Source organism: Tyto alba, unplaced genomic scaffold (assembly GCF_018691265.1).
Source record: "Tyto alba isolate M040663 unplaced genomic scaffold, T.alba_DEE_v4.0 Super-Scaffold_13, whole genome shotgun sequence".
NCBI lineage: Eukaryota > Metazoa > Chordata > Aves > Strigiformes > Tytonidae > Tyto > Tyto alba.
Window position 1 is genome coordinate 35,052,318 of NW_024881275.1, and position 27,229 is coordinate 35,079,546.

General features: G+C 40.7%; 2 protein-coding genes across 13 annotated transcripts; one reads left to right on the forward strand and one right to left on the reverse strand.

Annotated features, from left to right (window-relative positions):
• Nucleotides 1-449: 449 nt before the first annotated feature.
• On the reverse strand, nucleotides 450-20,697 carry HNRNPK (heterogeneous nuclear ribonucleoprotein K). Of its 9 annotated transcripts, none has more exons than XM_032981837.2 (16): nucleotides 20,585-20,696; nucleotides 17,749-17,827; nucleotides 17,564-17,643; nucleotides 16,678-16,787; nucleotides 15,216-15,272; nucleotides 13,674-13,717; nucleotides 12,706-12,778; nucleotides 11,992-12,105; nucleotides 10,819-10,947; nucleotides 9,451-9,758; nucleotides 9,053-9,107; nucleotides 5,364-5,414; nucleotides 2,575-2,596; nucleotides 2,415-2,497; nucleotides 1,784-1,953; nucleotides 450-974 (listed from the first exon to the last, which is right to left on the reverse strand). In XM_032981837.2, exons 3-16 carry the CDS (start codon nucleotides 17,610-17,612, stop codon nucleotides 941-943), a joined length of 1,299 nt encoding a protein of 432 aa, XP_032837728.1. In that variant the 5' UTR covers nucleotides 17,613-17,643; nucleotides 17,749-17,827; nucleotides 20,585-20,696; the 3' UTR covers nucleotides 450-940. The 9 variants fall into 9 exon arrangements, with proteins under 9 accessions (XP_032837728.1, XP_042643859.1, XP_042643857.1 ...); XM_042787925.1 differs by lacking the exon at nucleotides 20,585-20,696 and adding an exon at nucleotides 20,287-20,415 and having other exon boundaries at nucleotides 450-913; nucleotides 16,678-16,775; XM_042787923.1 differs by lacking the exon at nucleotides 20,585-20,696 and adding an exon at nucleotides 20,287-20,415 and having other exon boundaries at nucleotides 16,678-16,775.
• On the forward strand, nucleotides 20,579-25,338 carry RMI1 (RecQ mediated genome instability 1). Of its 4 annotated transcripts, none has more exons than XM_032981834.2 (2): nucleotides 20,579-20,656; nucleotides 22,863-25,338. In XM_032981834.2, exon 2 carries the CDS (start codon nucleotides 22,891-22,893, stop codon nucleotides 24,769-24,771), a length of 1,881 nt encoding a protein of 626 aa, XP_032837725.1. In that variant the 5' UTR covers nucleotides 20,579-20,656; nucleotides 22,863-22,890; the 3' UTR covers nucleotides 24,772-25,338. The 4 variants fall into 4 exon arrangements, with proteins under 4 accessions (XP_032837725.1, XP_032837722.1, XP_032837723.1 ...); XM_032981831.2 differs by lacking the exon at nucleotides 20,579-20,656 and adding an exon at nucleotides 20,749-21,001; XM_032981832.2 differs by lacking the exon at nucleotides 20,579-20,656 and adding an exon at nucleotides 21,012-22,034.
• The last annotated feature ends 1,891 nt before the right edge of the window (nucleotides 25,339-27,229 follow it).

Genomic DNA, 27,229 nt, shown 5'->3' on the forward strand with positions numbered 1-27,229 from the left:
AAAGCTCAGGAAACAACTATACTTCAGTAACGGTACAGCAACTGTCATTTCTAACAGTGTTATCTGCATTAAGCAAGCTGTCTATATAACCAGGTGTACTTTAACCACTGCTTTACTCAGTGACATCACGAAGTTTTAAAATGTTTTATTTATATACTGTCACCAATATATATGTACTGCAAAGAGGGCCAAACACTTGCAAAAATGTAATGTTTTACACAATGTCTGGATTAGTATTTTCTTCATTTTTTCCCCATATAGCACAGCAGTCATTGTTTTCACACAGTTTAATTGAAAAAAAGATAAAACCCAAGTCACATAAAATTTATTTATATTGAAGCAAAACAGCAAGCTTAAACAGAACTTTCATTTATGTGGTGGAAAAAAAATGAGTCTATCCATTTTAGGTATTAACCTAGGTCTATCTGAACAAAAATGACCAGCAAGAATAAGTTCACTAAATTTATTTAAAAACCATAGATGTTTCTTACAAAAGAGCATCACATTGTCACTGCTCTCAAAGAATGCCAGGGACATGTGGACTACCAGTTTTCCCCCTTCAAAAAAAAAAATACAGTGCACATAATAGCATGGTGTTCACAACAATTACAGAAAAACATTAAAATTTACCACCAACAATGAACAAAAATAAAATTCACTCTCTCTGCTGCTGCTTCAAAATGTCATTGTTAGTCTCGTGTGCCCTTTCCCTCCCCCCACGTATTTGTAAGGAACTAAAACATTACATCTGGTGGACAGCAAAGATTCCACTACACCTCAAATGCAGAACACCTATGAAGCAGAGGAATGTTGGCTTTTTAAACAGAAGCAGATTAAAAAAAAAAAAAAAAGGTGCAGGACTCCTTCAGTTCTTCACTAGGCTTAGAAAAACTTTCCAGAATACTGCTTCACACTATAAAAAAGAAAAAATAATCTTGCATTAGAATCCTTCAACATCTGCATACTGCTTCACACTATAAAAGAAAAAGAAAAAAGCATGTATTAGAATGATGGACCATACATCTTGCATCAACATTCATAATGACATTCTTAGAGCACATCAAATTACTAATTTTACAAATTACTCAATTCCTAATACATTTAAAAGTAAATAGTTTTAAAATATTAATGGCTAATAATTATAGCTATTATAAATTTATTTTAGGCGCATTTAAGTACTAGTCATCTAAAGCCAAACATTAAAAGTTAAAACGTTAAAATCTGCTATGACAGCCAACATGTTAATAAACCAAAACTATGCAAATTAAATCTGAAGCTGTTAGTATTTGGCAGAAAAGACAAAAGTAATGTCAGCAAGGTGTGAAATGCTGCATAACAGCACCAAATAGATTTCAACTTGTCCTGTAGAGGCATGGTCTGTGCCATATGGCAGACTGTGATTTGTTGTCAATTTAGTTATCTAAAAACAACAAAATCACTAGTCTTCCACACAGAACTAGGCCAACATCCACTGAAATCTTCTACATTTTCTACAGGCTCTATGTAATTTATTGCAAGTAGTTTTTTGCAGCAGTTTTCACCAGAGAAATGAGAGGACTAGTTGGTTAAGGCGTCTTCCAGCAAGATTAGTTTTGAGGGTGTCTTCATTTTAATTAGAATGGAAAACAGAAGAGAATCAAGGCAGAACTACAACTGGAGATGTTAGGTTCAAATAGTGACTTAAAACCTGCCTTCTAAAAACTGTATCACAGAGAAAAGCACCTTTAGAATGTACACGTCAGTTTAAAATTAAGAGTAGGAACAACATTAAACTTTAACTTGCCTGTTTTGCAGTAAATACTGTGCATTTTGTATCTGGTCCTGTGTTCCTGTAATAGTTATTATCCGATCTTCTGAGCCTTCTAATGGTTCATCAATTTTGATTGAAGCTCCTGACTCATGACGTATTTGTTTGATTCTCTGGCCTCCCTTTCCAATAATAGATCCTGCCAACTAGAGGAGAAAACAAGCATTCATTTCCTGATACAACTTTCTCTCTAAAATAAGTTACAAAAACCACAGCAGTGTTTGAGTAGCTTCCGTAAGTTTAGCTTTAAGAGCTGCAGTGGAAGCTTACTTCTTTACAGCCTCAAAACATCCCCTGCAATACTAATTGTATAAACACAGATGGGATAAAACTGTGAGAACCACTTGCTCATTTGCAAAAATAAGTTACATGGACCATCTCTATTACTGAATATTAACAATGCGTACAATTGTTTAGTGTGTCTCTACAGTGAAGATACAAAACAAATGCTTGAAGAATAGACTTTTGGTGATTCAGAAACATTTGTTTTATATTAGAAGTACTTATCAAACACCCCAGATACTTGTGATTTACCTACATAGTGAAACGGCTGTGACTCTTTCAATTAAGAGAAAACACAAGTTGAAAGCAAGTCAACTTTACTTACATCTTTGGGAATCGTTACTTGTGTTGTGATGATGGGTCCACCAAGATCTCCGTATGAACCACGCCCTCCTGCATAAGAATAGTCTGATTTAAACGTATGCATCAAGTCCTTTTATAACTACATAGTGAAGTACATGTAAAGGTTCTATATAAACACTTACCATATCCAGAGCCACCTTCAAACTGTAAGAGAAAGAGAAAAAAAACTTTAAATAGTTAATAGCCACACTTCATTAACGCATTTTCATCTTAAATATCATATTCTTGAACCTGAGTCTATTTTATGCAAATATCTCAATGCCCAACTTTACTGTAAATACAATAGTGTTGCAGCATCAAAAACAGAGGCAAAGATGGCAGACCATAAACAAAAGGGGTCGGTGGGGGAAATCTCATTAACCTCTTACCCTGCCCTGTCAAAACCTCTAGGAGTAAGGCATAAGATGACATAAAGGATCCACCTGTACCAAGCAGTCTCACTAACTCAGCTGCTGGTAGACAGCTCTTGATGCTGACCTACTTCTGACACTTGGACTAAACTAGTATTACTCAAATTAAAATTACGAATGCTACCAGTAGAGCTCATGGGAGACTCAAGTCTCCCATTTTGGGACAAGAAGTTTACTTTGTGACTGTCAACTCTCCCACTTCATCTACATCTTCAGGTAAAAAAGAAAAAGCTCTTAGGAATAGCTCTGTAACCTGTCTCTTGATTCAGACTATGATACAATCCTTTGTATCTTAGAACAGGTAATTATGACAGGAGTTACTTCTCTTCTGCTAAAACCACCACATACAGAATCTGAATCATTGCAACAAGCGCTCTTGGCCTCTTTATTTTCAGGATCTGTAGACCAATATTTGATATCAAGTGCTTCACTTCATCTAATGACTTCTAAGTGCAGAAGACCCCATTTTTATACTTTCCTATAGAAGCAGAGAATAAATATGCACTGTTTCACTGAATTTGACTTATGGGAGACTGCTTCTGGGGTGGCCTGTGTGAGAAGAGGCCAGCGGCTGCCCCTGTGCTGGACAAAGCCGGTCAAGTTCTAGCCAACACCAAAATGGAACCACTGCTGCCTAAAGCTGAGACCCTCAGCAAAGCTGGTAGCGTCTCTATGATAACATTTAAGAAAGGGTCAAAAAAAAAAATGTGTGTACCAGTTGAGAGAGATAAGCAAGAGAAGAAAAAGTGAGAGAAACAACCCTGCACACACTGTGGTGAAGAAGGAGGGGGTGCTCCCCATGCTGGGATGGAGATTCTCCGGCAGCCCACGGGAGAACCACACTGGAACAACCCGCCACGCTGCAGCCCATGGAGGATCCTATTTTGGGAGCAGGGAGATACTCCCTGAAGGAAGATGCAGGCCCCGTGGAGAGCCCACACAGTTGCAGGCACCTGGCAGGACCTGTGGCTGTGGGGGGCCCACACTGGAGCAGTCTGTTCGTGAAGGGCTGCACCCCATAAAGAGGACCCAGGCTAGAGCAGTTCTTGAAGAACTGCAGTCCGCTGGCAACACCCACACTTGAGCAGTTTGTGAACAACTGTATCCAATGGGAGGGACCCCACACTGGAGCAAGAGAACAGCATGAGGAGGAAGGAACCCTGTCCACAAGCAACTATTCCTCATCCCCCCTGCACCACTCATGGCAGAGGAATCATAGAATGCTTTGGGTTGGAAGGGATCATCTAGTTCCAGCAAGTAGGGAATGATGGAGTGAAGTTTAGCCTGGGAAGTGAAGGGTGGGGGAAAGGTATTGCTGGTTTCCCCCTCTGTCACCACGCTACTCTATTTTTAAGTGGCAATAAATTCATGTTCCCCAAGTCAATTCTGTTCTGCTCATGATGGTAATTAGTAAGTGATATCCCTGTCTAGCTTGAGCCACAAGCTTTTCCATCTTACTTTTTCCCCCCACCCTGCTGAGGTGGGGGAGTGAGAGAGCAGCTGTGTAGGCACCTGGCAGCCAGCCAAGTTCAACCAATCACAACTACTTGTTCACATAACGGTAACACAGTAACTTTTGCCAAATACTGTTTATCTGCTACTTTTTGGAATATCAAAACGGCAGGTACTCAGACCAGAGTTGAGCTTATCCTCAGTCACCAAGCAATTCATATTGTGTTACCACATTACTTAGTAATACAGATTGTAACACAATTTAAGAGTTTGTAGTGGACTCCAAACTGCAGAATGACAGACTCTGCTTAAGACTTAATTCAGAGGCTGATGAGAGCAGCATACTGCATACACATAGACATATTCCTGTCGTTATTTGCCAGAGGATCCCTTTTTGGGCTAATTTGTTTTAAAGAACAATCCTTTCCTTGATTGTTTCCAACTCCCCAGACTACAGCAAATGAACCTGACAGTAGATGAGTCAGGCAATTACATAAATACAGATAATGTAAGCTAAGAACTGACATTTAATATTTGGTAGCACTTTGCCATCTTTTAGACAGTATGAACACCTGATGAACCCGACCACTTCCCTCCCCAAAACCTATCTGATCAAATGGTATCTTTTCAAAAACATTAAAGATAATTTATTGACAAATCTAAGAAAGAAGCTACTTTTAATATCTGCTATTTGAAATACAAGAAAGCACGACATTATGAAGTTAATACAAAATATATATCCTAAATGATGCATCTGCAGTGCACAAGTTATGGAGAAAGTTACTATTTATGACACAAAATGGGGTGTAGGAGAGGCAAGAACAGCTACAGGCTGTGCTGCTGCATACTTCCACATTTCTATTAACGTCAACTGTCTGCACAGGACACGCTGTTAAGACAAACTACCAATAGATTCTGAGTCAGAAGGGTAGCCCTATGATTTTCAACAGGTGCAAATTGCTACTAACTATGCTCAAGATCAAGAAACTGCTGTTATCACTTAGCCTGTTCAATAAAGCAGCTTTTAAAAAAAGGTTGAGCATACTCACCAACTCTGGTGGCTGCATGTCATCGCAGGCATCCACATGACACTGCATCATCTGCCACACACCACATAACAGGAGGAAAAGTAGAAAGAAATCTAAATTACATTAATGTCATGCAGAATTACAGGTAACTTGGCAAACAAATACAATACTGTATTTGTACAGAGAAACAAATACAGTACTGGTACAGAGAAACATTTATACTCAAGACTCGGTACCTTTTAATTTCACTTTGAGGGAACTGTAAGTGATCACGCTCACTTTTTCCCCTGTCTGTGGTGTGAACAGGTTTTCTCCTCTAACAAAGCAGGTCAGACAGCTAATGGCAGCAAAGCTCAAAAAAGCTTTTTCTTCCCCCTTGTTTTAGAACGCCTTCAAGTGCTATTATATAGAAAAATCTTTTATTTCTGCCACATGCTAGAAAATTAAGGTTTAATAAGACTGAAACAAGTAAATGCCAGTGATTATGACAACAGCAGGTCAAGCAGGAAGGACACTGATGCCCATGTTCTACCAATTAATATCCATATACTTCATACAGCCAATAACTAGACCAACAATCTACTGCTGCCTAACTATATTAGAAATTTAATTATGTTTTAAAAGCATGTAACACATAGCATCTTCCTTTCAGAATTCTACAATTTCAGCAATTAATGTTCATTTGTGCACTCTAAGCCAGCTTCTCAAACAGGGCATCTTAACATACGTAACAGAATACCCTGCTCTACAGACTCATTTCTGCTAGTGACTACTGGTACTGGAACAGAAACCAGATGACAACACTGGCTGGATACAGCAAAAAGCTTAACTTTTACTGGAAAAAAAATGCATGTAGTCATAACTGATGTTGAATTATTTTATCATTTTTTTTCTGTTTTTTAACAGAGTGACCTAGAAGAGTGAAATTTTGTTATTTTCTTCAACCATCTGCATGGATAAATAGATGAGCTGTCAGACAGTCTTCCTTTACTGATTTTTTACGTGTGCTAATGTCACATCTCAAAACATGAAGAACATTTTATATTTCTTGAAGTGTATGTGCCTTTATTCAAGCGTTTATACATCAAGACACATGTATGTACACATACAAGTTAAAAAAAAAAATCAAGAATCAGGAAGCATTTGAAGATTCAAAAGCACATTACATGTCTGAAGCTGCTCACATAAGTCTGTGAAGAGACAGTCCACTTAACAGGAGACATTCTGAGTTAAGTCTCCACTAACTCAGATTTTAAAATTTTTAGTATTGAAAATTTTAGTATCTGATCGGTTAATTAAAAGAGAGGCAAGGGGATAAAATTACTTTATATGCTTGTCCACTTTATTTTCTACCCCTCCCACTGGTATCAGTGTGCATTTATGTATCTCAAAGACCCATCAGGATGAAGGTGTTAAAGAAATATTGGAAATATATTCAGCTTTTTTCAACTGTCAGAATAGCCCTTATCGTCCACAGGCCATTGATTTGGAGTAGTTACACACTGAAATATATAGCTCTGCTAACAGAGAAACAACGTAAGTCTGTTCTTCAGGAAAAAACTTCAGAACAGAGCTTATAAACCAAATGAACTCTTGCAACAGCAGTGCGTAATTAAACTAAAACTGTAAGCTAGACAAAGAGACATGTTAAGCAGGTGACTGCATGGGCAAAGGGAATAAATCTACCTTTTAAAATCAACATGGGTTTTTCTCATCTCAGCATTTACAAGGCTGTCTATACTGTCATATCTCTGAAATTTCAGAAAATTCACAGTTCAGTGTCCAGTTTTTTAAGGTCCTAAACTACTCAATCTTTCTGCCTGTAATGGAGAGAGCTGGTCGACAAAACAAAACAAAGAAAACACACCACACCTCCCAAAGCATTACTTCTGTAGATACAATATTGCCATGATTTTCCAGATATTCATCTGAGAAAAGCATCTATTCTTGTCTTTTATTGCATCTATGTAAAATAGAATCTATGTGAAAGAGCATGTCTGCCTTCTGACAACAGCCTTTCCCATGCATTACTTAGTTCACAAACCACAATGACGTTGGTTTACTCCATCTAGTTTAAATGTTTTGCTAGAGAATGGCTTCTATGTGAAATGCGGGGTAGCATAGGAAGACCTTACATTTCTGGCATGACATTTCCAGCTCACAATCCAAATGAGGGCTTCCCATCTGCTTACACAATTTAGGATATTAGGATCAAGGTTAACTAAAACTAGAAATTAAATACAGTCTTTGTGGGAAAACAGTCCTCACTATAAGCAGGCTATGACACTTGGTCATAAAGGAGCCAAAGCCATGAGCATCTTCACTGTGAAGAGGAAATAAAATTGCTTTTTGGAATGAAAAAAAAGAACAGAGATGACTCCGCTTTCTTGCGGAAACTCTTGTCAAGAAAGCAAAGGTCAACCTGACAGAAGTCAGGCTAAATGGAACTCAAAATGGATTTCCTAGCTGGAACTAAAATAGAATACACTACTGCCCAAGAGTCAAGCTGAGTAAGACTGTGCTCAACCAGATACCCAAAGAAGGGCAAGCTGCTCAGTTTATATTCTCTGGCACTGGATTTATTAGCTGCAAATATAAAAACACAAAAACCGAGCAGTGAAAACATGTAAATACAAATAAGGAATCTTGGATGTGTACTTCTCAATTCTTCCAGTTTCTTAACATGTTCAGGAGCATAGGTAATATTTTTTTTTTTAATATAACTGTGTGCGAATCTTTCCTTTTAATATTTCTAGTAAGTATGGGACATTCTTGCAATATGTACTCCCAGTAACTTACTCTCAAGGAGAAAGCAATGTGTAAAGCCCATTTTGGTAGCTCATTTCACAGCTCTTCTCCATTCCTTTCTCTTCCATTCATTTAAAATAAAAAAAATAATCTTGTCTCACCTGTTATCTTAAAGAAGGTGCCAACCAAAGCCAGAGGATTGTTGCTGTAGAGATTTACCTCCCAGATACATGTGATTCCTCTTCCCAGGAAAGAGGAATCTAGTACAACAGCAGGTGACTGCTGGGAAGTTGCATTTCAGCATACAACATGGAAGAATATATTTAAGTATTTTTAAGCTCCCATATACTATGAGAGATTTTTTTCCTCAAAATATATTAGTATTAATATAGTTCAATGCATCCAATTTAATTTAGGATTCAATTTAGCAGAGGGCCTAGTTCCAAAACATCTGGAATTACAGTCGATTTTTCGCAGAGAAACCAGCAAATAGACAGAATTGATTCAGAAGAGCAATCACCTTCTAGATCAACTACAGCTCTTAATAGGTAACATTCTATAATCTGTATTATTCTACCTATACTTGTGTTTTCCAACACTAGTGTTAAGAATGATTATATGAATCAAAGAATTTCAGAGAATGTTGTTCTGATGTGTTTTCTTTATCTGAAAAGCCTACCAACCCTTATTTCTGTCATCCTGATTGAAAAAAAAAAAAATCTAGAAAACAGTCAATTCAAGAAAACCTGCAGGGCAGAGCACAGTCAAACTTCTTGTATTGTTTTTGTTGGCAGGAGGAAAGAAAAAGATCATGTCTTAGATACCCCAAACATTCCTCCACAGGAGGGACTGTTTGTATGGACCAACATTCTGATTGTATCACCAGAACCATGCATGCCCCACACTTAAGTACATGCTGACTGTGCTTACGAAACAGAACAAAGCAAATTTTAAACTCATACCATGCCATCGTAACGGTCTCCTGGTCTGCCCCTCCGGTCATAGGACATAAGATCTCTAAAATGAAAAAAATGGCAGCATGTGAATTGCATTATAAACTAGTTCATCTATTCTAATTTAAGTTTTCACATTCATGGTTCACACACAGTTTTAACCTACTCTAGCCAAGTACTGAGTGACAGAAGTTTCAGAAATACTGCTTACAGTCCTGGTAGATTATTATACAGTGCAATGAATAATTAAATTCCAGCACTTTTCAAAATACTCTGGTCTAGTACATATTCAATCCTGCATAATCACTACCAACAGGGAAAACAGAAAAAACACTGGAAAGATGAACGTGATTCAGGAGATTATACACCACAAGAGTTTTGTATGATGCATTTATTCAGCAACTTACCCTCCACGAGGAGGTGGTGGAGGAGGAAGAGGAAGGTTACGAGCTCTGCTGCCACCTCTTCCACCACGACCTGGTGGAGGTGGTGGAGGTCCTCTGCGAGGGCTCATATCATCATAATCTCTTCTCGATGGAGGCATAGGTCGTCCACCACGGCCAGGGGGCATTCGATCAAAACCTCCTCTTCCACGCATCGGAAAGCCTACCGGACGTCCCCTTCTATCATCAAACATCATTGTGAAGCCACCATAGTCATATGTTTCATCATAGAAATTGGGATCGTAAGGCTGGGCTCGTCCTTTAATTGGAGACTAAAGCAAACAAACAGAAAAACAATCCCCCCGAACCGATTAGAACTATTAAAATTTGCATGGTTTTATTATTTTATTTATTTTATTTATACACTTATTATATTACATTATTATTTTATTTATACACTTATTATATTACATTATTGTATTACATGTATAAATATGAATTTATGCATTTGGAACACGGTCTTGATTTCACAATGCTGGTAAGAAAGGAGGAGATGGTGATGTGCTTCTTGTGAACTTAACTATGATAAAGAACCTGCTGTTACTGATCAGTGGCAAATAAATTTTGTCTCCCTTCCAACTTTTGCATCTTAATGATATGCTGTCCTGGTTTCAGCTGGGATAGACCTAACTTTTCTTCTTAGCAGTTGGAACAGTGATGTGTTTTGGATTCAGCATGGGATTTGGTATGAGAATGCTGATAATATACTGGTGTTTTTAGATGCTGCTAAAAAATTAAAAGACTTTTCCACTTCCCATGTCTTGCTATTGGGGAGGTGCACAAGAAACTGGGAGGAAGCACATCCAGAGCCACAGACCTGAACTGGCCAGTGGCATATTCCACATCACAGAACGTCATGCTCAGTATATCAATGAGGGTTGGCCAGGAAGTGCTTGCACTGTGCATTACTCATTTGTATATTCTATTATTACTGTTGTTATTATAATTATTATCTTTTATTCCAATTGTTAAATTGTTTTTATCTCAATCTTTGAGTCTCCTTACCTTTAATCCTCCAACTCTCCTCCTCTCCCTGAGCAGGGGGAGGGCGAGTGTGGTGTTCGGCTGCCAGCCGGGTTTAAACCACAACATATGCAAAGCAGGGGTAACAGCCCACTAGCACCAAAAATTGCTTCCCTCACCCACAAGGTGTACCCCAATTCTAGAAAATTTAAATAGTTTCCAAAGGTGGTAACAGTCAATCACTTTGTTACTGGGAAAGTAGGAGGTACTGAATTCAAAACAGGAACAAAAGATACCATTTTTCATCCAAATATTCCCTAACATTCATGAATGCCAATGAAAGAATAAAATAAATTTAATAAATGTTACCTCAGAGATAAGATCCAAAATAATCTTGATACATTCAACGACTCTATCAGGTTTTCCACCAATAAGCACCACTCTGTCAGTAGAGTGAGGACAACACTCCTGGAAGAGCTTAATGGTGGTCTGAGTGTTCTGTTGAATTAAAAAAAAAAAAAAAAACAAACAAACAAAAAAAAGGATTGTCTAATACAAGTATTTTAAACAACTTAATAAACCCATTAAAACTTTTTTAAAGAAACAATCAAAAAGACATTTAAATTCCCAGCCATTTTAAATGTATGCCTGCTTCTGAGTTCTCAAAACAAATTTAATTTTAAGATTGCCTTTTTTAAACCCTGTGCTGATGTAGTTTTGTATGAAGAGGAAAAAAGTTCAATTTTCTCTCTTTCAATTATGGCTTGTTTACATCATCATTTAATTAAATACTAGCAAGAGGACCATGTATCCATTGCAAGCTTACATTGCAAGCTATTGTACTAACCTTCACATGTCAAAACCCCATGCTTTGGATGCAAGACAGCAGTGTTGCTAGGATTATGTCTAGTTAGTTATCTTGCCTTTCTCAACACATGCAAACAGGTATCAGCTTATACCTGAACTGACCTGCAATTGCCTCTAATACAATGCCAAGAAAGGACAGAAAAACAGGTGTTTCAAATTCATAGCGACCATTAGCTATTTTAAATCCCATACCTTCACTGAAAGAAAACAGTGGTCTTCTGGGAGGTAGAATTAAATAATATTAATAAAAAAAAAAAAAAAAAAGCCCTTCTATAGCAGAATTCAGATATCTATCAAATTATCATCATAAGAGTTTGTGGAGCTGCATTTCACATGTTCAACCACATCAGTCAAGTAATTTATGCAGCTGTTCATTCTAGGAGTGATGAACACCATTTTAATTTAAAAGTAAACCCCTCAAAAAACCTTCGTTACTCTAGTACAAATATTGCTTAGAAGCTTGGTAAGAAGTCCTAGGCTCTATCACCAACTACTTTACTTCTCAGGGTTTGCAAGGAAGTTGCAAGTCACAGATCTCAGAACATGAAAATTATGTATGTAGTATGTTCTGAAGTAATTACTGCAGAGAATACTTACACTTGCCCCTTATGAATGCAAAACATTACGATCTTTATTGAACAAAAAACAGATCTCAGAAGAACAATAAACAGGTACCTCTCTTAGTTCTTTAATTTTAGCACCCTTGACACCAATAATTCCTCCTGCCAAACTCTGGTGAATGAGAAGTCTTAATTCGCAGTCAAAGTCGCTGCCTTTGTAGTGTTGATACTGCAAGAAAGATGCATACAAGGAAAAGAATAAAATATTAAGTCATAAAAAAATTTTTTAAATTTGGAATTTTGTGAAGTTTCTTCTCCAAACACAATGGTATGAACTGATTTATTGCTGAATTGTAATTCTGTGTTTCCACTGTTGGGATCACAACTATTTAATCACCTCACCTCAACATAAACTGATGTAAAATCAGTTTCTCTTCTTTATTACATTACACTGCACAACCTTCTACAAAGATTTAAGAATATATCAAACAGTGTAATAGTCTTACTTACAAAGCCAATGCAAGATACAATTACAATAGGATTACTTCAAAATGGGGATGAAAGAAGTCAGGAGGCAAGTATTTTGAAAGGGAGAGAAGCTGTTCAAAATGTTACTTTAATAAATTGTGACTTTAATAAATTGTGACCGACTCTGTCCTCTACCAAAAAAATACCAACATGCAGTTGAGCTGTAACTCTTCTTTAAACACCTTTTGGGTTTCATTTTAATTTTCTAATTTATCGTATTTGAAAAGTGGTAAATTATCCAGAACTATCTTGTTTCAAAAGCTAAACTTTTACCTCTAAAAAGAAACATTAAGAGACATACCTCTTCTAAAGTAGGGATAATCTTCTTCAAGATTTCTCCAATTGTCTCTATATCTGCACTTATACTCAAGATGCTGTTGGATGCCACAATGCCAGACAATATGGAGAAGGTAGAAAAAAGGAGTAGAAGTAAATTTTTTTCATGAATACAGACAATAACAAGATTTACTACACAGAAGAGCTTACAGTTAATATTCCCCATTTAAAGTAAACCTGTTTGCTCAATTTACAACACATGCATCTTTGTTTATGCCCAATATATATGCATGATAAATTTAAGATTAGGTAGGTCTTGCAGAGAGAGAGAAAGACAAGAATGGGCTTTTGGAAGGGCTCAGATTAAGTGGGCAAGAAATTGACGCAGAACTGAAAGTAGTAGTGAATATTCATGTTCCCCGCCACCACTAATTTAGGATACCCTCGCTATTACATTGGTAAAACTGGCACACCTTCTCATAGAAAAAGTGGGGATATGCAAGTGGTGAACATTGTATCTGGAGTAAGGTTATGAGACCAGTTAGAAATCAGATTACTAATGGGCTCTCCAAGAAAACAAATACAAATGAAAGACAAAAAAAAAGACAAAACAAATGAGAAGTGAAGGAAAGTGAACCAGAGTTAGCATTTCATCAGAAATAATTATGAACAGGCAATGTTGAGGGGAGCAAGGTGGGCCACAAAGACAGAGCGAGAGACTATTTTGAAACAATTTGATTTACAATGCAGCAAATATGCAACACTTGAAGCTGTGCTCCTTCCATCGAAATAAAATTAGTGGATTGTTTGGGTGGGCAACTCACGTAAAAGTTCAGTGACAAAAAGACTTAATGGGGAAAATAAGACAGAAAACTTGAAAAAAAACAATACACCGTCTATAAGGGGATACTATTTAATTATATCAAAGGCAGGTAATAAAATACATTTCTCTCTTTCTAATCAGGCAGTGAGGCATAAACTGTTGGGACATACCGCTCGGGGCCACTGCTGTCTGGGACTGAAACACTGGCATTGTACTGCATTGGTCATTGGCGTTCGTGGATGTTGGCATTGGGCATGGGCATTCAATCGGAAGTTGTCAAGTATGGTACCCGTTTGGCAACGAGCACATTTTTGGGCATAGCCAACCAGGGTTTTCACATGGGCGTTCAGGGGCGGATGGGCCAACGTCATGGTGGGCAACGCAGGGGCAAGTCGATCCAGTACATGGGCAACGGAGATATATGGCCAAAAAAACAAGGAGAGGGAAAAGGGGGAAAAGCAATAAATTTTAATTTAATACAAACTATACTCATTACTCTCAATTAATGAAACAAGCTTAAGTTGTTCTGAAGACTAACACAATAACGGATTGCTACACCGACTGTGGCTTAACAGTATGGACCTTAGGAAAAAAAAAAGAGTCATTTGATCTGACTAAACTACCTTTTACTTTTAACATATGATGTTTCAGTAGCAGGCTGGCTCATGAGGGTAGACACAAAACCTGTCGAGATTGGTATTACCTTGGGAAAATTGGGAAAGTTAAGTCATCCAGACCAATCTAAAGTATTCGGACTTAGGTGACGTACTGATTTACTTAAAAAAATAAGTGGAAAAAAAACCCACAGGAAAAACACCCTGAAAAAAAAGCAACTGGCTGCCAAAGTTAGTGAGCGTATGTATGATTCCTGACTATTTCAACCTAAGCCTCAATTCTAGTTGCAGTAGTTTATGAACTTAGTTGGAACTGATTTGTAATGATATATTGCCAAATCTCGGTTGAACAGAGTCTTGATTGGAAAAACCGTTGAAATTGTAGTTGATGTTAAGTACAGGAGTGTAAACAAATGGAATTTAAGAAGCGTTGCCAAGTTTTATAAATACACAACATTAACGCTGAGCATGTGTCTAATCACAAGAGTCAACCCACTGGAAAATGTGAATAGGCAAGAAAGTCATGACCATTTAAAAATGCTTCCAAGTAACAGAACAGAATGTTCCTTTACTGTTCTATACCCGTATTTAAATCAAGCAACCTAAACATTAATGCTTTTGTGCTTCATGTGCAAGCCATTGAAGAACAGATGGACCATTTTGTTTGTTTGCTTTTTTAAAGGAAGTTAAAGAATTCCTCTATCACTGGGTTAAGCCAGCCACCTGCAATGGTTTCAGTAGTATTATAATTGATTTACGCATATGGGAAATGGTACAATTAAGGGTTTTAAGCTTTGTCAATATTTTTAATTAGGATGTTAACTCACTTGAAGTGTGTAATTTAGTGGAATCCTATTCAAAAGTGAAGAGATTAAATCTAAACCTCTCCTCCTACATGAGTCAAGCTGGGTTTTAATTATGGTAGAAATTGAAGAACTAAGGTATCTACTCTTAGCAGTCATTACAAATGGCTTGTAACTAGACTACTGGTGTCTAGAGTTGAATTGCTCCCATTTCTAGAAATGCACGCATTCAAGATTTCGATGTAGTGCTCTGAAAGAATTGGTGTTAAATTAGTTCAAACTCATGTATACTCACGTCTGTACGAAGTGCCTTAATATTTTTGCCACCTTTTCCAATCACTGCTCCAGCATTCTGGAAAATAGTTTTCAGAAGTTATGTTATGCCAACACAACACAGATTATTATGTTTCTGAACTCAAGACTATGAATGGTAAATCTCTTTTTGCATTACCCTGCTGGCCCAGAGGATGGGGGCAGGTGGGCACTGCTTTTGAAGGGTTCAAATCAAACTGAAACAAACTGATATAGTTTGTCCATGGGAAAAATGACCAACAGCTCTTACCACTAAACTTAGCAAAGAGAAGGATATTGAGTTTTGCAACTAATATTTCAATTCCAAATTAAAATTTTTAGGCAATTCTGCCTGTGTTAAAGCAGTCTCATAGACCACAGCTCTCAAAAACATTTATACTGTATAAATATAAATGTAGATTGATGATTTCCCTAATATATTGGGTCAAATTTTTTTCTCTCTTTTTTTTTTTTTTTAAATGGAACATATTTGCAAATTCTACTTTTGCACTCCAAATATTTCTTGATAATTTCAAGTGCTAATTTTGGTTCATACCTCGGTAACTTAACTGACTTCTCAGGGCAGTATATTCTGAAAAAGGTTAAAGCCAACATTAACAGCCACTAACTTCAAGTTTCTAACATCAACTACAATAAACTGGCAGATGGTCAAGAAGAATATTTGAAAAACTATATTTTTACCAGTTTATTTCGTAGATTACATGCAAAAGTACTGCTTTTATTACACAGATCATACATTATGCTAACAGCAAGAAAAACATTTCACGGTACCCCATGTGACTTGACTGTTGGTCAGGAATGCCATGCAATTACAGCAACATTCTCCCATGCCAACACAAGACTGAGATACTTCAGAAAGTACAAATCATCCATAACAACTGAAAACACCAGAGGAAATACATACATAGCAAACTTTACTGTAACTATATACACTTGTCAACAAAACCATTGCAATCCCTGAAGCAATACTCCTACATTTCTTCCTGTTGATACATTTGAACAAGTTTAGTAGATCTGTTTGGGAGAGTTACCAAAATCCTAAGGAAGTTCTCATCTTACCTCTCGTATTTAATTTGCAATCACAAGCTGATAATTCTCTAAACTGCTTCCTCTCCAAAGACTAATACAGTCATCCCTCTCAAAATAACAACCTTCCACTCAATGTAGAAACACCTTATAATTTCTACTGCTCTGTTTCTTTCATCAAGTACATCTTTCTAAAGTAACTGTACAGATCCTTAGGGACTTACCCTTTAAAAGAACCACCGAAGGTAATTCCACAGCAGTACACTTTTACCCCCATTCACGCACACTTAAAATTAATCCTAATAAGTTATCTCATATTAAAGTACATATTATTTCTAAACATATAACCCAAAATACATTTTGTCACCACTGTCTTGAGCAATGCCATAAGCAAAACTAGTAGAACCAAAAAAACATACTTTGCTCTGAAGCAGGATGCGCAATTCAACCATCTCATCTGTGTTCCGAGATCTTTTGAAGGCCTGCTCTTCCTCCATATCTTCTGCAGGACGTTTGCCTGTAGAGAGGTCCATAGGGGAGAAACACAGACATTTATTTAACTTTCAAAGTCGTAATGAAATGGAACATGTGCCAAAGTTATGCTCTATATTCATAATACATACTTTCCTATTAGCCCAACACTACTTACTGATGCCTGTTCTGAGCATCCATAGCGTGGAAGTGGGTCTTTACTTCACCAGCCTGCATATCAACCTAACCACTAAAAATTGTTTTGAAATCTATGAACTATGGTTTAAATGAGAATGTTGCACACAGCCAGTGAGAAATCCATGACACGCTGTTTAAAACAGTTAAGTATCACCCACTTACTACTTATTCATAATTTACAACTTGGAAAAACCTTTCAGTCAAAAAGCTCAAGTGTAGTTTGTCCAACACTGAAATACTGGTGGACTAATACTAAAGTAGCACTTCAAATACTGTCTGGGAAACGAATCAAACACTAACGCCCTAACTTCCTCAGTAATTATGCCCAAGAAGTTTCTCATGAAGATCTTTAGAGGTATTTTACATATTTATACTCCTGCATGTAAAAACTTCTATAAACGAAATATAACTAATGGATATGCCTGACAGTATTCTTAAATATTCACACTCTCCACACAAGTACCGAATATTTAATTATTAAATAGTTTCAAATCTTTAGTCATAACTTTCAGCCATTCATCCCCTGTCTAAAATATGCCAACAGAAAGATTTATGCTTTAAAAGCATGTGTAATGATCTGGTCTCAAGATTTCAAGAGGTTATTTCTAAAAGGAAATAGTCCTTTAAAAAATTTACCATTTGTCTCTGTGTTGGTGAAGGTCTCTTCCTGTTGTTCAGTCTCCATTGCCTTATTCGCTTAGATGGGCAGGCAAAACCTGTTGGAAGAATAAAATAGCTATTACATCTACTTTGTAAAAAGGCAAACTGTACATCGTGCTAAAGGGGAAAAGCAAAAAGAAATGCCTGCTTCTAGAACTTACCGCTATTATATATCTTTGCAGAGAAAAACTCAAGTATGCTGGGCGGGATCAAAATCCGACAGCCTATTGCTTCAAGAGCCTATGAAAACAGCATATATCAGTTGTGACTCTGATCACTTACAGTTCTGATTCTCACTACAGCCAAAAACCAGAGGTTTGAACTGAGTTTTTGAAGCAAAATTCTTCTTTATAGAAGAAAAAGCACACCCAGGCCAAACACACCACTAAGAGGAGATAAAACCTAAGCCTGCAAACCTACAGATAAACAATTAGTCTGAATTACATTTTGGGGTCATGTACCAGTTTTAAGTAGCCACATTTACTAAAAATTATTTTCAGATACTTAAAATGAACATGCATCCAGCTCCAACTTTCAATATGTTATATGACACATGCCTTGGATTTACTTTTTAAGGACACTACATAAAATCTGCTCCTGCTGTCTAGTTCTAAACAATTTAAACTAAAAAAAAAAAAAAAAAAGCCCTATTATGGTAATTGTCAGCATTAGTTTTATAATTTCTCTACCAATGTACTAGCAGGCATTTTAGAATGTTTCAAGTACAGTAGATGAACTAAAGACAAATTACAACATCTAGCCACATTGGGAGAAAAATCTTTTAGAAATACCACCATCTGCAGTTATATATAATTCTCTGTACACACACAACCAAGAACCTCAAAAGCAGCTGAACTTCACTAGGATTTTCTGAAATATGAAACTTATCTGTGACCTGCTTTTGTTAAGTTGATCTCAGAATACTAGTAATCACATTAGAGAGAGGTCTAGACAAAAGAAGTAACTTTGCAACTTACTCTTCAAAAATGTGTTTCTACAGGTAACAACAGCCAATCAATCATATATTATATTTTATTGATTTCCACTGCCTCAACAAATAGTAGCCACTCATTCTGGTGTCCGCGGAGGGAAAAAAAAAACTAAATAAGGTGCATGCAGCTTTGTTAATGTACTCTCAGACAGCTGTTAATTTGCAACTACTGCCCTGCTTGTACAGCCTAACAGCAGGCACTGCCTTCCCAGCCCACGCTGGTCTTTCCAGACACTTAAAGTGAGCTAACGGGCACACACAGATTTAATGATAGCGAAATCTCTGCCAGACTTTGCCAAAATGCTGTTATGTGAGGGAGAGTAGGGAGAGGCTGGGCAGATTTTTACACGGCTTAAATAGCCCTTTAGGACCCCGGGTTATTTTATGTCCAATCATCCCAAGAATTCTAGGCCTGCGCGAGTGAACTGTAATACACTGTTCTGGGCTCCGTCTGCCCTAGTCGCACGTATTTTACCCGCCTAGGCAAACCTCCCCAGCCGCGGGCACGTAAGGCGCTCCCCGTTGCCGCACTCGGCTGGGTAAATCGAGGTCGCGGGATGGAACTGACGGATGCCGTGTTTTTGCGAACACCGAAAGGACAAAGCGGCCACGGAAGGCGGCTCCAGCTACCACAGACGTGAGCCAAGAGCCGGGAAACGCCGGCCGCGCCTCAGCCCCGCTGCCTCCGGGGCGCAGCGGCTCCTCCTGGCCGCCCCTCTCTCTCTCTCTCTCTCCCCGCCCGCGGCCCGGGCGCCCGCCGCCGGCCCGGCTTCCGTCGCCCGCCCGCCGCTGGGGAGGCGATCCCGGGCGGCGGAGCTCCGGCGGCGTTACATAACTCCCGCGGCCCCCGCCTCGCCGCCCCGGCGGCGGAGGGGACCACCAGAAATGGCGGCCGCTGTAATGGCGCCTGCCCGCTGCTAGGCGGAGCCGGCAGCGGAAAAGCCGCCACCACCACGCGGTCGCAGGGAGATTTACCCCCCTCTGCCCAGGGAGACACAAAGGAGGCGCCCGGCGGGCCTGGCCCCGGCGCGGCCGACGGAGCGGGACGGGCTCCCGCCGCCGCCGAACGCGGCGGGCCAGTCTCCGCCTCGCCCCGCCGGCCTCCCGCCTCCGTGCAGGCGGTGGCCGAGGGCGCTTTTCCCTCCGTCCGCCATAATTCGCGACAACTCGCCCCGGGCATGAAGTTACCACGGGCGGGCGCAGGAAGGCTCCCCCGCCCTTACAGAGCACCCGCTAGAGCTGCCGGCCTCCACCGCGCCGCCCCTCCGGGAGCCACGCTGGCTGGGGCCACCGAGCACCCCGGGGCCGCCCGCAGAGAAGGCGGCCGCCTTCTCGCCTTCCCCTGGGGGCGGGAGCGGCCCCCAGGGCCCGCGGGCTGCCCTCCGCCGCCGGAGGGGCGACCCCCAGCACCAGCGGGCGCGGCGACACCCCCGCTCTTCTTCTCACCCTCGCCCCACGCTGCGGGGCGCGGCGGCGGCCCCCGGGGGGGGTTGAGGCCCCACGACCTGGGAGGCGCGGGCCTCCCGCATCGCTGTGTCACGCAGCGGTGCCGAGAGGGGGGGACGATGGCAGCGGCGGGGGCCCCGGTGAGGCCCAGCCCGGCCCGGCCCGGCCGGGCCTCTGTCCCGTCCCCGCCCCCGCCCCCAGCGCGCACGCAGCGCCCCCTCCTCGTCGGGCCCGGCGACACCTCGCCGCGGGCTGCGCGTACCTGCGCCCGCCGCCGCCGGCCCCACCGCGCCCGGGAAAGAAAGGGGAGCAGCCCCCCGTCGCCAACGCGCACCTCCACCACCGCCGCCAGGCGATTGGCCCCGCCGCCACCCCTCTTCGCGGGCCCTTCGCCGCCACATTGGGCAAGCCCGCTGCCCGTCAGGGGACGAGAGGCGGGCCCCCTCGCTCCGCCCCGCCCTCCGTGAGGACCACGGCGAGACGCGCTCACCCCCCGGGGGGGAGGCCGCGCCGCCCGCCCGCCGCGCCGCCGGCGACGGCCGATCGGTTTCTTTACCTACCCGGTGGGAGCCGCGCTGGGAGCGGTGCAGGCAGCGGGGGGGCGGCAGAGGAGAGCCAGAACAGCCCCAATCGTGAGAGGAGAAAATGGCGGCTGGGAAAACTCCGCCTTCCGCTCGCTGCCCGGAGCCGCCGGGGACGGGGGTGGGGGGGGGGGGGGGTGAGGGGGGGTGTGAGGGGTGGGGAGTGTAGGTGGGAGGGGCGAGGCGGGAGTCTCGCGAGGCTTAAAAGCGCGCGCGACGCGCTATGTCTATTGGCTGCTGCCGCGGGCGGCGTTTTCGGGAGCTGCGTGAGGGGGCTGCAGCCTTTTCTCTCTTCCCCCACCTCTCCTTCCCCCCCCCCACACCCTATTTCTCCTTCTCCCAAACCCGAAGTGGCGGGAGCCTAGGCCGCCCCGCCGGTACCGCCTCCTCGCCTCGGTAAGTGCGGGCGGGGTGGGACGGGGCGAGGGGCAGGGACTGGGGGTCCCCTCCGAGGGGCTGCGGAGTGCGACACGCACGCCACCCCACCCCCCCCCAGCCCGCTTCCCTTCCCCTCCCCTCAGGGCCCCGGCCCGCCGAGGCAGCGCCGCGCGAGTGGCAGCCTGGCGCTTTGCTTTGGTTAAATAAGTGCACGGTGTCCTCAGTGGTGGGCCTTCGGGGAGAACTTGGAGGCAGGGTGTTTTTTTCTTTTCTGCGGGTGACAGTGGCACATATACTCCAAACCTGCTGTTTCTTAACCATTCTTACGGTGGGAGGTTGAGCGCCTTGGTTATCCTTTCTAAGGGGTTAGGCATGATCCAGACACAGTTGGACAGTGTAATATCTCTTCATTTGTGTCAGTGATCTGGATGCAGCTGCTGTTACCAAGTTTGCTGATGATACCAAACTGGGAGGTGCTTTTGAGCCTCTTGAGGGACAAGAGGCCTTACAGAGGCATCTAGATAGATTGGAGCACTGGGCAATCATTAATGGCATGAAATTTAATAAGAACAAATTCCGTATTCTGTGCTTGGGATGGAGTAATGCTGGGCATGAGTACACACTGGGAGAGGAGTGGCTGGCGATCAGCCCTGCAGAAAGGGACGTGGGGGTGCTGGCCGACATGGGGCTCAGTGTGAGCCAGCGGTGTGCCCTGGCAGCCCAGAGGGCAAACCGCACCCTGGGGTGCATCAAACACGGCGTAACCAGCCGGTCAGAAGAGGTGATTATCCCGCTGTGTTCAGCGCTGGTGCGGCCTTGGCTTGAGCACTGTGTGCACTTCTGGGCCCTGTGATTAAAGAAAGATGAGAAGGTCCTTGATTGCGTCCAAAGGAGAGCAACAAAGCTGGTGAAGGCATGTCCTATGAGGAGCCGCTAACAATTTTGAGTTTGGAGAGAAGGAGGCTGAGGTATGATCTCATTGCTTCCTACAGCTTCCTGAGGAGAGCAAGTGGAGAAGGAGGTGCTGAGCTCTTCTCGCTGAGATCCAGTGGTAGGCCATGTGGGAATGGTTCAAACCTGTGCCAGGGGAGGTTTAGACTGGACATTAGGAAGCGTTTCTTTACCAAGAGGGCGATCAAATATTGGAACAGGCTTCCTGGAGAGGTGGTTGATGCCCCATGGCTGTCAGTGCCTTAAAAAGAGGCATTTGGACAGTGCCCTTAATAGTGGTATATCAAGCTAGCTTTCTGTTGTCAGATACAAAGATTTCATCCAGTTACAGTGTAAAAGTCACCCCTGTGATACAAGTGCTGACAAACACCAACTTGGTTCTGTTGTAGATGGGGTCTCTTCTGTCCATAACAGTGCTGATGAAATGTGAGAATAACTTCTGAGGTCAATTTCTAAAGTAAACTGGGTGTTAAGAGCAGCACTCACAGAAATAAAGCAAACAAACAAAAAAACCCAACCAAACAAAAAAGGACATATAACAACCTACTTCTGTTTTGTTTTGGTTTTTTTGTCCATTTGCTTTCCATCCATAACAAAAGTATTTCAGTTACATGCTTCTAATTAAATCAGTGGAAAAGGAGAACTCACCAAGCAGCGTTGCTTGTAGAAGTGTCTATAATTTCATGATACTACATGATGAGTAAACTGCACATACTTTAACGCTGACTGAAACTTTAAATATTGGAAATGGATGTTTGTTTTTAGTATCTGTATACCTGTTTTTATTTTAAATTGCTTCTGTATTGTCACACTTGGAATACCAGAACTTTGAATTGAGAGCAAATTTCTATATAATACGAACAAGAAACTTGTCATAACTGTACGTGTTGTCAGAAGAGTGAATATGTCTTTTTGGCTTTTGTTCTAGGAAATTCACTCTCTTAACTTAAAAGAAAATGTCTACATCTAACATTGCAGAAAGAGTGGAGTCCTGGCTTTTATCCAGATGGCATGTTAAAGTTCCTTTGATGTGGCTGGACGCATGTATTGATTGGATCCACAAAGAAAATAATAGTAGTAATTTAAGTCAAGATCAGATTAACAGGCAAGTATTTGAGCAATGGCTTCTTACCGATCTAAGAGATTTGGAATATCCCGTTTTGCCTGCCTACATTTTAGATACTCCCAGAGGAGTGTTGTCAGGCTTCTACTCCATACAGATTGATTCACTGGTTGATGTTAGCCAGCCAGTATATTCCCAGTTGCAGAAGCTAAGAGGGAAAAATACCGTAAATGAAGAAGTAACAGCCAGTACTCAGGCATTCCAGAAGCCCTGGGAAGCAAAGCCTACTCGAATGCTGATGCTGCAACTAACTGATGGGGTACATCAAATTCAGGGCATAGAGTATCAACCAGTGCCTGCCTTCCACAGTAATCTTCCTCCTGGAACAAAAATCACTCTACAGGGTGATGTTTCATATGGTCTTGGAGTCCTTCTGCTTAAAGTAGAAAATGTGAAACTCTTGGGGGGTGAAGTGGATACTCTTATGGAGGGTTATTCTCAGGAAAGAGTCCTTGCTAGATTAATTGGAGAAACTGAAAACCCTAATTCTGTTGGACAAGCTGGTCATGACCAAATTATTTCAAGGCCTGTGGATGCATTAGAACAAACCCTGGGCCCTTCAGATGAAGAGCTTTTAGCCAGTCTTGATGAAAATAATGAATTTGCTTTAAACAATGAAACATCTTTGGAAAGTGGATACTGCAGTAGAAGCAACAATTTTAGTACGGTCTCAGGTTCACTGACTGCACACGGTGGAAATGTTTTGCTGCAGGAATTTGGAAGTCCTTTGCCTCATTCAGATGAGCAAGTTTCACCTCCCATGGGATATGTCAATGACTTTTTAAATTACGCTCCTTTAGAAGATGACATTCTTTTGGAAGAAGAGATGCAAAAAGAGCTGGAAGAAGTGCCACCAGCGGTCATGAACAGAAACATAGGTTTAGTTAGCAAGAGACTTCCATGTGTATCTAGAAGCTCCTGTAATTCGTCATTAAATGTGACTTGCAAAAAAGGTTATGTGAAAAAAAGAGGTAAGCCTGTAAAAGCTTCCAACAATCAAAAGGCTTTTGGAAGAAGAGTATTTGACAGAGATGGAAAACGCATGAGTAGGCTTTCACAGCACAAGAGTGTACATGAGACCTCCAGTTCTGCAGATTTTTCGTTGGAGAATTTTCCTGAAGGGCAGTATGATACAGACCTAGATGAGAGCAGATGTAAATACCAGTACACTTCTGACAGAAGGATGTTAAAAGATGAGCCTGTATTTTTCTCAGAAATGGATCCAGAAGCACATCAGCAGAAGTATGGTTCACAGAACTTTGCTGGCAGAGCAGTAGAGGCACATTTAGATTTAGATTCTCCACCTTTTACATATCTTTCCCTTCTCCTTGCAAAAAAAACAGAAACTGTTACAATTCTGAAAGTTAAGGGGTTTATTGTTACGCTCACTGGAAACCTCACAAGCAGCAGTGGGTCCTGGAGTATAAATGCAAAAATTTCTGATGGTTCAGCTTATCTTGAAGTAGATTTTGCTGCTGATATTCTAACAAGTTTGATTGGCTTTTCAGTGCCTGAAGTTAGTAGGCTGAAAAAGGATCCAGCTTTCCAGCTGAAGCTTATGGAAGGTTTAGAGAATTGTCAAAAAGAACTGATAGATCTCTGTTGTTTGATGACTATAGAGTTTAATCCACTTCATTCTAAAGCCACTGTATTAGTTCTCCAGGATGTTAATGGAAGGCATCTAGAACAGTTGAAGAAACGTTTGAAGAAATAAAGTGTGCAAATTTACAGACTGTATATTAGAAAACATTTAAGTCAGATGTCCTCTGAAGGACTGCTGAAAGTTAAATTTTGAAGTTAAGTTTTATGTCTGTTCTCTTATCAGCAAAAATAATGGAGAAGTGAGAGGAGGGAAATGACTTGTTGGAGCAAAACTTAGTTTGTTTCTTATCATGGTAGTATTGAAAAAAAGTTTCAAATATTTCTGTCTTGATTTAAAATACTCATGTATCATTTTCATTCTGCAATAATCCTCTGTGTCCTTGACAAGTGATCTAGAGTAGCAGAATTTGTCAGAAAACGGATAACAATGAACAAACCATCTTGTTGTTATACTTTTTCAAGGTAGCTGTAGAAGACTCTCAGCCTTGTCTTGGAGGAAAGCAGTTGAGTAAACTTAGACAAAGAATTGTTTAAATGCAGTCACTTCTGACTATGCCAACCTGAAAACTCAAATATTTGGTGTGGAAGAACCTAAAGTATAGAGAAATGAAAGATTTTCTTCTAAATGTTCGGGGGAGAGAGAGTGAACAACCCTATACATACATACATAAGATTAAAAGAGGTATATTTAAAAAAAAAATAGAAGAATGACTACAAAGTATGTAGAGTCTGTTTCTTGTCATATTAATGTTAATCATTGCTAATAATTTTGAACTCACAGGCAACCTTACTCAGTAACTCTTATGATCACTTGTCTAATCTTTGCACAGAGTAGTCAAATATTTGTGTTACAAACCTGTCTTAATTTTGATGGATTTTTTTTTTCAATTTTTGCTTCTAGAATGTACAAAAAATAAATAAAAGTTTTCATTTAAACTTTAGTGTAATCTGTTTATTCACTTTAAAAGAAAAATCTACACCTTGTTGAGTGTATAAAGTATCAGAAATAGTATGACTGGGGGTTTTATTCCTCCTTTTCCTTCTTCCCATCCTTTTCCCTTCTCTTCATTTGTTTGTTTGTTTTTTGCTTTTCTTTGAAATTAAAAGAATTAAAATTCTGCCAGGTCTTGGGGACAAACAACAGGAGAAGACTGCACAGTGTTGATAGTGTTTGCAAAGAATGTAAAATTGGTATCCAGGAGATGGATTTTTCAATTGTACTGTCAGTATCTTTTTTTTTTTTTTTCCCAGAGCCTTTTTTCCTCTGAGCAATGTCTGTTAGACCACTGAGAATGGCTGTGGGAGACTGTCAGTATTGCCCTACTGCCCCATACTGAATTGAGAAGCATCCTTTGAGACTTAAAGTGATCTAAAGAAAACTAGAGGTAATTTGTTAAGTAAGGTAAAAATGGAGGAAAATGAAAGAGGGGGAATTTTGAAGTTTTTCAGGGTCAAGGCATGAGCCTTTTTTTACTTTATTTTATACAGTTTAGAAATGGATAAATTCCTGTGTCCCTTCCTCTCCTCCCCTTTCTATCCCCCCTCTGAAGAGAACCTTAGCAAACCATAACTGTGAGTCATCATTGGTTTTGTTTTCTGAGGTTGGTGGGAATTGTGCATTACTTAGAACTGTAACAGCAAAGCTTATGCCTGTGTGGAAGCTATATTGCTGGATCTTTAGTTACAGTTTCAGAAAAGATCGCTTGTTAGGTAGGAAACAGACCAAGCTTCATCTCATGTAATTCCTATAGAAGTAATGCAGCTGAATGTAAACCTTATGGAAACATTTATTTTGTGATGAGTTATAGAAAATTCCTTTGAAGTTTTGGCCTTACCATGTAGAATAGGAGTTCTTGAAGTTCAAGATACATGTATAGTCCACAGGTTTTATGCTACTTGTACAAAGCAAGAAGAATGTCATTCAAAGTGTGGAATTAAATTGTTACCTTTGTTTAAGCTGATGAAGTCACACCTGGCCCTCTTTCTGCATTTGTGTTGAGGTTTAGTCATCTTTGCTAGAAGAAGCTCACATGTTTTCTGTCCTCTTCTTCCACCCCTCCAACTTAAAGTTTGCTGTGGACTCTTACTTGTCTGACTCTTCCCCCCCACACCTCCTCCCTGTTGTCCTTGTCTTCATTTTCAGAACGTTCTTCCTGGAAGGCTACTCCTGTGCCTGATCTCCAGTGTGAGCAAGAAGGTTAATCTCAGCACTGCTAGCTGTTTAGAGCTTGACTCCACTGCCAGATAGTTCAGTGCAATTTTCTAGTGTATAATGATTCCAGATAATGTGTTTAAGCTTTTATAATTAATTAAAAATATTGCATAGTTTTTCAGATAAGAAGGTGAGTGAAATAATGTGGTTTTAAGATAGCATGCTTAGTTAAGAGCAGTATGTCAAACAGAAAGTAGCATGTGTGTATCATTCATTGGTTCATGCCTTATCCATTTTATCAGCTCTCAGCACCAACTTCTCTTATTACCAGCCCTAATGTTTTTGTGCTGCATGTGCCGTGTGCATGTATTGCCTCAGTGTGCCAAGCAGTAGTGCACATCACAGTCCTTCAGGTAAT